Source organism: Rissa tridactyla, chromosome 2 (genome assembly GCF_028500815.1).
Source record: "Rissa tridactyla isolate bRisTri1 chromosome 2, bRisTri1.patW.cur.20221130, whole genome shotgun sequence".
NCBI lineage: Eukaryota > Metazoa > Chordata > Aves > Charadriiformes > Laridae > Rissa > Rissa tridactyla.
Genome location: NC_071467.1, coordinates 104179695 through 104189137, shown reverse-complemented (window position 1 = coordinate 104189137; position 9443 = coordinate 104179695). Strand labels below are relative to the sequence as shown.

The 9443-nt window shown below is 49.0% G+C and overlaps 1 protein-coding gene across 2 annotated transcripts; it reads left to right on the top strand.

Moving 5' to 3' along the window:
* Positions 1-1050: 1050 nt before the first annotated feature.
* Positions 1051-5089, top strand: LOC128906298 (sentrin-specific protease 2-like). Of its 2 annotated transcripts, XM_054193375.1 has the most exons (6): positions 1051-1172; positions 1587-1790; positions 1910-1989; positions 3105-3189; positions 3896-3991; positions 4432-5089. In XM_054193375.1, the coding sequence occupies exons 1-6, from the start codon at positions 1095-1097 to the stop codon at positions 4492-4494; spliced, it is 606 nt and encodes a 201-aa protein (XP_054049350.1). In that variant the 5' UTR covers positions 1051-1094; the 3' UTR covers positions 4495-5089. The 2 variants fall into 2 exon arrangements, with proteins under 2 accessions (XP_054049350.1, XP_054049351.1); XM_054193376.1 differs by lacking the exon at positions 1587-1790.
* Positions 5090-9443: the final 4354 nt, after the last annotated feature.

Sequence of the window (9443 nt, the reverse complement as noted above, 5' to 3'; positions counted from 1 at the left end):
CCAGAGCAGTGCTAACCTGATTCATACAGTTATATGGGATCTGCCTCTCAACCTGTCCTACCATGAAGATAGAACTTGAAAGAGAAGCTTTTACTGATCCATGGTGTTGCCTTGCTTGTGGGGGACCTGAGCATCTTGCGTGCGTACGTCCTTAAGATCTCACCGACCTGTGGATGCGCACTGGGCATGGTTGCGCTGCGTGTAGCAGTGGTCACAGGAGTTCACTTAGTTACGCTATGCAACAGGGAAGGGGAGTTCAGGTCCCCCTACTTGTCTGAATTTTGACTGCTTTTGTTCTTGGGAGTTGCAGTCTAACTGAGCGCCCCCTTTTTTGCCTACAGAGGATTGACTTGGAAAGGGCTAGCAAGTCCAGAGGTTACGAAGTCTGCGGGGTGATGCTCAGTACAAGGAAAACCAGGGGTTTTCTTATCCTGCTAGCCCACGTTCAACCGAGAAGAAGATGCTATTGCAGTTCAGAGTATTTTATACTAGCAGAGCTAGTGGTTTATTTGCGTTCCTTAATCAGACTTAGATGGAAACGTCCAAATTGCAACCAGTTGCATGCACAACCTGGACTCCCGATTGCCTGACGCCAGTGTAGCTGCCTCAGTTTCCCCCTTTGCTGGTACTTCAGGTCCCTTGAAGTTCCCCCCACCCTCACATTCTTTCAGGCTCCTGACTCAGCTGCCTTGGCATGGAGAATGCCTGCTGTGGTTGGCTTAAACCTCAGCGTTGCGAGGGCTGCAGCATCACATGGGAAAGTCGTTTGCTGTGTGTTTGCTAGTCCCTGCGTTTTATCTCAGCTTCCTTGGCAAAAACAAATTGAGGCAAACCTGGGCCCTAAAGTTCCAAGTTAGGATGCTGAAACCAACCAAGCAACAAAAAAGGGCGATTGCTACCTTAGCTGAAACCCAGCAAAGCCAGTTGCTCTGTCACCTGAGCTTCATTTCCAGGCCGTGTTTGAGTTGAAAGCTGCCCACAGGTTGGCATGCTCGATGCTCTGTTTCACAAGTCCTTCCCCATTTAATTGTTCCTTTCAGGCCATGGAGAGAGAGGTCATTGTCGCGTTAGGCAAAGGTGAGCCAGATGAGGTCATGAGCAGTGTCTTCAAACTAAGGGTGACTCGCGAGGACATCCGCACCCTAAGGAACCTTTGCTGGCTAAACGATGAGGTAAAACTAGCTGCAGCACAGGGATCTTCTAATGGAGCGTTTATTTCAAAATATCCCTTCACCGTGTACAGAAGTCTTTGCAAAGTTATTTGATGAGCTGCACTGCAGAGCCCAGAAATCTCTGCACAGTTCTTATTTTAGGTACTTAAGGGTCCAGTGCTTCTGGAAGTTCCTTTACTTCTTGTCTTGTGCAGCTTCCAGGAGTTAGTCTAGGTTATTGGAGTGGGTGGCAGGTGTTTTTATCAACCTGCAGATGTAACCAAGTGTGAAATTCTCACAACAAAAGCTGACAGCTGAGGCTGGAGTTCTCTCAGCTGCGTACTTAAGGGTGGCCAGAAAAGACACATTGCTGTGCTTTTCATTTGGTAAGCTAGTGTCTTATTTTACATCTCAAGCTTCCTCTTTATGGTACAGGTCATTAATTTCTACATGGGTCTTGTCATGGAAAGAAGCAAGCAGGCAGGGTATCCATCAGTCCATACTTTTAGTTATTTATTTTACCAAAAACTAACTTCTGGGGGCTACAAAGCAGTAGGAAGATGGACCAGGCGCATGGATCTCTTCGAGAAGGACATCCTCTTAGTGCCCATTAACTTGCGCTTGCACTGGACACTAGCGGTGAGTCAAACAGGCTTGTTCTTTAGAATTGGGTGGGGAGAAAAAGCTAGCGAGAAAAGTCATTGAGGTTTGTGCAGCACAGGGTTGCGCTTTGTCTAACAGTCACCTTTTAATAACAGGTCATAAACACCAGAAAGAAGACGGTCAAGTACTTTGACTCGCTGGGACAAGAAGGGGACCAGATTTGTGAGACTCTGCTGTAAGTAACTGCTCAGTCACTGCTTTTGTGTTGTGAATTAGGAGAAGGTTTTTGAATTTTGCCCCTGTGACACGACTGCAAGTTTTCCCATTTCTTGTAGATAACGAACCAGAAATCCTGGATTCGCTTGCTTCGAGTTGTCTGACAGTGACTCCTTACCTAGTCTCACGTCGTCCCCTCCACCCAGTGTCTTGGGTGCCTGGCTTCTGCCACCTTCCCACTATATCCCAGACAAATACATGGTAGCCCCGTGGCACATGGGCACCAACTGCGTTAGTGATCGATAAAACTGGGCTGTTGACGAAAGGGAACCGTTTCAGGGAAGAAGTGTTTCAAGATGCCACTGGGTGTTCTTTGTCATTTTGACATTCTCGCTCAAGACAGGTACCGTGTAGCAAGCTTTTCCAGCTGTGTCGGCTGGCACGCACACCTCTCCAATGGAACGGGGACAGGTTTTCATGTTGTGCCAGCAGGCATCCTTAGAAGTCTCTGCCACTGATGCAGAAGTAGTAAAAACCCTTAATGCAACAGCTTTGTAGCCCAAGAGCAAGGAGAGCGGCCCCACAGAGAGAAACCAAGCGTTGGTTTAGTGCGGTGCTCTCCTGACCAGTTAACAGCAGCTGCCTGGGAAAGGGTATAAGAACAGGTCTGCATCCAGTCCTTTTTTCCAGCAAGTGGTGGCCCGGAAACTTCCTTGGACAGAGGTACTGGCCCAAAAGCTTTTGTATTTGTTCTTCCGGAGGTGCACGCAGTCTGTGGGATTCAGGCACAGGGTGGAATGACGACATGAGGGTTCCTTGCTTGGTTTTTCTGTTCTTCCTCTGATAACATGTCATTTGGGGTTTTTTGACCTCTACTAAGCAATGAACTTAGGCTTTTGTGGAAGCCTCTGTTGGAATTGTTGGTCTCATTGCTGGTCATTAGCTCACAGACTCTCACAGTGTTTGTAAATTTAAGACTTGGATTTTTCCACCCAATGCCTTAAATCAGCTGCTGTGAGGATCCTCTGACACTTTACTCTCCTGCCATTCCTCTTCCTGGGATCTTTCAGCAGCTCTTTTTATCTCGGCCTAAATTACAGCGATGAAGAGCGATTTTTCTTTTGTTTTAAACAGCAAATACCTCCAAGAAGAAAGCCGCGACAAAAGAAATGTGAAGCTGAATGCTTCAGAGTGGACTATTCACAGCATGGAGCCCCATGTAAGCGAACACTACTTGCACTTGAAATGTGAACTAGAACTCCTTGTCACAGAGCTCTTAACGCTTTCTCATAAGGCCAGGCTTTAGAGAACAGCCATAAGCATCTTCTTATGGCACCACATTGGGCTGCAAGAGGACCAGGAAACCATGCTGGGATGAAATCTTTGAGCAGTGCCTCTCCTTGCTGGCTGAATACTTTCTTGGGTTGTTTTTTTTTAATTCCTCTGCCACGTTAAGGTGAATTTGGCTTTGCCCCCATTTCACAAGTCCAATTTAAAGTCTCTTTAGCAGTTGTCAGAGAACGTAGGCTTCTGGCTTGCAGCACAAAACCTGTCACGTGACAAAGCAAGGGGTTGAGCTGATGTTTCTCAACAAGTTAATAGTGAAAAGCAGCACCTAAAGACTCGATTTAAGGAACATCACTTCAGAAAGATACTGTACAAACCTCAAGACACCTTGCAGGGAGGAAGCCTGCTGTCCCTTATGAGCCTGCGAGGAATTTGGATTGTAACATCCGAGCGTAGGAAGCCCAGGGGAGGGATGATGTGCAGTTCATGGGGTCTGTTCCTTGTGTTCGGGAGCGGTTATTGGGGATGATGCAGGTTCAGGAGTGTCTGGTTAGGGTATTTTTGGTAATGGGTGCTACTTCCAAGTTGCTTTTCCTTGAAGATAGAGGCAAATTCTCCATCTTCTTTGCATTCGTTAGGAAATCCCTCAGCAATCGAATGGAAGCGACTGCGGCGTTTTTACCTGCAAATACGCAGATTACATCTGCAGAGACAAACCGATGACCTTTACACAGGTGAGTGAAGGTTCTAAACAGCTCCAGCCTCTTCCGCATAGAGACAAGAGCCAGGGAAGTTACGCAGCGGCTGAGGTGTCTGCTCCCAGTGAGATTCCTCTTGGGGGAGATACTGGAGGCAGTGGGTTTGTGGGATCTGGCCTTTGGATCTTTGGGAGAAATGGGTCTCACTCTCTGACCAATTAAGACACTGGTTCTTTTCCAAGGCAGTGCTCTTCTATGAAAGTGCTTGTAAGCTGTTGTGTAGTCAAGGAGATCTGGTTTTGGTGCCATGTCACCCTCTTAGGAGCTGTGGGGGTGAAAGCCAGGCTGTACCCGAAGGGCAAGTGTTGACAGTTCTTAAAAGGAACTTCACAGTAAAGAATTAACTGGGTGTTTATTGGTATTTTGTGTCTCTTTCTGCCATGAGGTGTATTTCATGGATTTTCTCTTCTTTTCAGACCCACATGCCATACTTCCGCAAGAAGATGGTGTGGGAAATACTCCATCAAGAGCTGCTGTGAGACATGCACGACAGGAGTAACCCTGGGATCAACTTTGGATGACCAGCTCTTCTTCTAGTTACTTTACTAATACCTTATTGGTATTAGAAATTTTTCTCTGTAGGTTAAGAAAAATGTTTTTCTCTGTAGGTTAAGAAGTAGTGGTTAAGATTGTTCTTTCCCCCCACCCCCCGCCTGCCCCTATTTTGGAGACAGTAACTCTCTTTGAAATTAGATAATACACCTTAAGTGCAAGCCAGAAAGGTTGGTGTCACCTGGCCAAGGGAAGGTTAAGAACAAATGCTGAGAACTGCCATCACAGAGAGGGCTGCTCACACCTTGCAACGCACGTGGCCACCTTATGGACAAATGGGACTCATCTGGTGGTGGTCACAGTTGTGTGAGCTGAACTTATCTTCCCAACAACAAGGTGCTGAACTACTGTTTCCTCCAAGAGAGTTTTCTTCTGTTTCTGGAATAATCTACCACCTACTTGACTCCTACAACCGGATTTGTGATGACCATCGACAGAAAGCATTTACCATCTTTTGATATGCAAGAGAACCCCCTGTGGTTGGGGTTGGTTTGGTTTTTTGCTGTCTCCAGGGATTTTTATAATGTGAAAAGATAAGTATTTATTTCTTTTTATTAAAATAAATATTTAAATTATTTGAAGAGCCTTACTGGAATGAAACTTGATCTGGTAATGAGAGTGATTTATTTTTTTTTGTCATTGAAAAAGAGGTTGACATATCACTGTGGGTTTTAGCTCACTTAGAGTCGCTGGAGGAAGAAGACTCTGGCCAGGCTGGGTGTCAGAGCACCAAAACCTCCAAGGGATTGTCCCAAAATCCTGAAGGGACAACCAGGACGTTGTTCAGCAGCGAGAATCCCAGTAACAGCCAAGTAGGAGATTATTGCTGCTCTGCCGCAGGCGCTGCCTCCAGGCGTCTGCCCAATGAAGAGCTTGTGTCGATCCTCTCTCTGTTACACTCAGACCCAGCTAGATCAGTTTAAACATGGTGTTTCCCCCTTCATTTCATTTTTTTTTTTCCCCCTCTAGCTTACACTCCAGAGCTGGAGTGGGATTTCAGGTCTTTCCTTGACCATCGCAGAGGAAAAATTGCCCAACAGCTGGTTTGGAAGCCCCGTGTTGGAATGCTTGTATAAATAACTGTGTGGTGTTGTTTCTGTAATGGCAGTTACCATCATGGGAGGTGATTCCTGCCCGGTGATGCGGTCTCTCCTCTCCTCAGCTTTGGGGGAAAGCTGGTGATTTTGGGGCCATGCCCTCTGTCACCGTGGGTGAGATCAGCCTTTCCGGTGCTGCTCCTCGCCTGAAGGTGTGCTCTCCTGGGCCGGCTGATGCGGTGGCTTGGCTGTGGTACGGGTCAGCAGCCGCATCGCTCTCTGCTTTCAAACTGATGAGCTGAATCCGTCCCCAAATCAGAGGAGGTTCTCCAAAGGAAGAACTATTACAAAGGCAATCTGTCATGGTTTGTCCCTCCAGGAGATATTTCATTTTCCCGGGATCCCTGAGGACGTGGAAGATTTTAGCTGTTTATTACCGCTAGGACCTGGTGGCTGAATGCTTCAAGTGTCCTTTCCTCTTCCCTTCAGTTATCGCCATCTGGGGGCTGCAGTTTTGAGGCTGACCCTGTGCTCTGCTGATTACAAAAGCAGAATTAGGGTTTTTTTGGGGGAAAACCCCCCAACCAACAAGAAAAGAAGCCCTACAGAGGGGCGGGTGGTGTAAGGACACTACCCAGGTCCTCTTGGGACATCCCCATTAAGCAGAGGGGGCTCGAGGGTGTGATGGAAGGAGCAGGGTGATGCTGCTGTGAACACGTTACCCGGTGCCTTCTCCGTCCTCTACGCAACCCACGAAGGACTGGTGTGGAGTAAACCCCGTCAGGGGATTCCTGCTGCTGGTCGCTTGGCAGCGCTTGTGGCTGCTGAAAGCCTCTGTGTCTGAGGGGGTGGGGAAATTGTACGCGTACCAGCCCCCATCCCCTCTGTCTACAGGGTCACCTCCTGGGCTCTGGCCCTTCAGCTGGGGCTCGCATCCTTGTGCCCCCAGGAGGTTCTCTGAGACCAGCCCCTGGGGAGGAACAGCCTGTTCACACTGTGCTCTGCATGAGCAGTTGGGTGGGAGCTGGGCCTCGCTTCTCCTTAGGAAATGGCCTTTTGGAGGTGACGAGCTTGCTCTTTCCCGTGCTGATGGGCAAGCGCGTGTGCAGTGTGAGTAATGCCCTGCTGCCCTCGGCAGGGCCAGGGGGACACACACATCATCAGGCTTCGCACATTTGTGATGCTGCCGAGAGTTGGGAGTGTTCATCCTGGAGAAGGCTCCGGGGAGACCTTAGAGCCCCTTCCAGTCCCTAAAGGGGCTCCAGGAGAGCTGGGGAGGGGCTCTGGATCAGGGAGGGGAGCCATGGGATGAGAGGGAACGGTTTCAAACTGAACATACTGAACTTAGCTTACAGCAGCCCACCCCTGCAACATCAAAGGTCTCGCGGCAAGAGCCAGACTCCAGAGATGCCACAGAAATCACCATCTCCACCTGTCCTGGTTCCGGTGGGGATAGGGTTAATTTTTCCTGGTATTCCATGCCATGTGAGCCACGCCCACCCTGAGCTTCCGGGGGAGGGGGCAGGAAGTTGCTGCTTAAAAGCGGGCTGGGGCGTCCCGGGTCCGGCCGGCGAGCGGCGGGGGAGCGGCGGTTCCGTAATCGTGTTTGTATATTCCCCTATCCGTGTTGTTGTTGTTGTTGTTTGCCTGTTCCCTTTGCTGTTCTGTTAAACTGCCTTTGTCTCAACCCAAGAGTCTTGCCTTTTCTTACGATTCTTCCTGTATTAGGAAGGCGCGAGCGAGCGGCACGTGGTTCTTTGTTGCCGTCTGAGGCTAAACCACGACACCACCCCTGGACCCAAGCAGATACAGGGCAAGTACCAACAGCAGGAATTCCTGATGACCATCACTTTGGCGATCCACCACCAGCCACCCCACCGAAAGGGCCAGCTGGCCACCTCACCCATAGGCGTACAAACCAGGCAGACTCCTTTCATGTGCATTTTCAGGCAGAGCAGACAGAGACCACACAGCTCTCAAGCTAAAACACCACTCTGCAATCAAGAAAGAGCGTAAAAAGCTCCCAGAACTTGAGAGTTTCACTTCACAGCCTGGAAAACCAGACAGATAATGGTGCTGAGAGGGAGAGAGATTAGGACAGGGAGTTCCAAAGGGAGCACGGGGCAGCTTAACCTGCACAGGGACTGCCAGTTCCCATCACACAAAGACCTTTGAAAAGCAGCATTTCCCTGGCACTTTCACCTTAAAAACGCTACATGCACATGAACACGTGCCTCCAGGAAGAGATTTCAGCCAAACATACATTTCCACCTCCCAGGTTTTCCCAGCAAGTTTAATGTTTCCACCATGTGAAGGATTGCAAAACAAGTTTTCCACAGAGCAGAGCAATCAAGAAACAAGAACTTCCTCCCACACCAATCACAAGCTTGTCGCCATCCTTAGTTGGTGAAACTGTGACCCAAGCACACTCGGACAAAGCAGAAAAAACTTTCCTCATTTCACAAGGGCAAGGAAGTAGAATCGCTCTCACCTGAAAGGTACTCAAGGGCAATTTGTATCCATGGATTGTTACACATACATATCTGTAACATATGGTTACACAGACATTAGCCATCTTTTTTCTCTTGGATTTCAAGGAAAAAGTAAAATGGGATGGAAGCTGGCTTGCTTTCTAACATCTAGAGGGGCAGACGGAATGGAGCCCAGGGAGACAGGCAGTTGGGGCAGAGTAGCCTGCGTAGGGAATCCTCCCAGTTTCACTCGGGCACAGCAAGGCTCTTGGAACAACACACAGACACCTCCCCCTTTGGCAAGCCTCACTTTGCCCTAAGACACTGCACACAAACAACAAACTACACTCTTCAAACAGCTACAACAACCAGTCCCAAAATTCCTCGTCCCTCCTCACATAAAATCATAGAATCATTTAGCTTGGAAAAGACCCTGGGGATCATTGAGTCCAACCATCAACTCCACTCTACAAAGTTCTCCCTTACACCATATCCCTTAACACCAAATCTAAACGAGTCTTACACACATTCAGGGATGGTGACTCCACCACCTCCCTGGGCACCCTATTCCAGTGTCTGACCACTCTTTCTCTGAAGAATTTTTTCCTAATGTCCAGCCTAAACCTACCCTAATGCAGCTTGAACCCATTCCCTGCCTTCCTTCCCTGCCCCACCAGTTTGACTTTTTCTCTTGGAGAGGCAACAAGAACCCTTACAGATGCTTTGACGCAAACGCAGAAATGGCAAAGGCTGACAGAAAAGTGCGAAACACGTGCTAAGGCAACCAAGAAAGCTTGGAAACAAAGCCAAGGCTCCCAAGGGTTATGTTCTGGGCTCGTCCCAAGCAAGCGCAGCTGGCAACTTGGAAACCTGACATCCTTATGCCCACGATTGCCTGACGGAAGGCTCCAAAACCAAAGTGCACAGGCAACTCGTACCGAAACCCAGCAAAAGGATTGAGAGCGGATGCCTAGCAAAGGCGAGTTTCTGGGGCGGAAGGAAATACAGGAGGCAGAATGCAACACAAACCCCAACAAGAGCTGCAGGGCATCTCCACAGTTGAAAGGCATCTCTTGAGAGAAGGCAGCTGTCAACAGCTGTCTGTTCCCTCTCCTTCCTGCCAAGAGGAGGAAAGGAAAGAGAGGAAGGAAGGAAGGAGGAGGGAGACAGAGAAGGGAAGAAGAGGAAGGAAATCAGGCTCACCCAGTGCAAAGCTGTAGCCATCCATGCTGAAGGGAGCACTCCGGCATTTTGGGAATCCTTCCTTTCTGCTCCTTGGCTCTGCCATCAGCCTGACAGCTTGGCCCTTCAGCAGCAGCCTTGCTCTCCCCGCTGGAAGCAGGGCACTCCACATCACTCTTAGCTGCA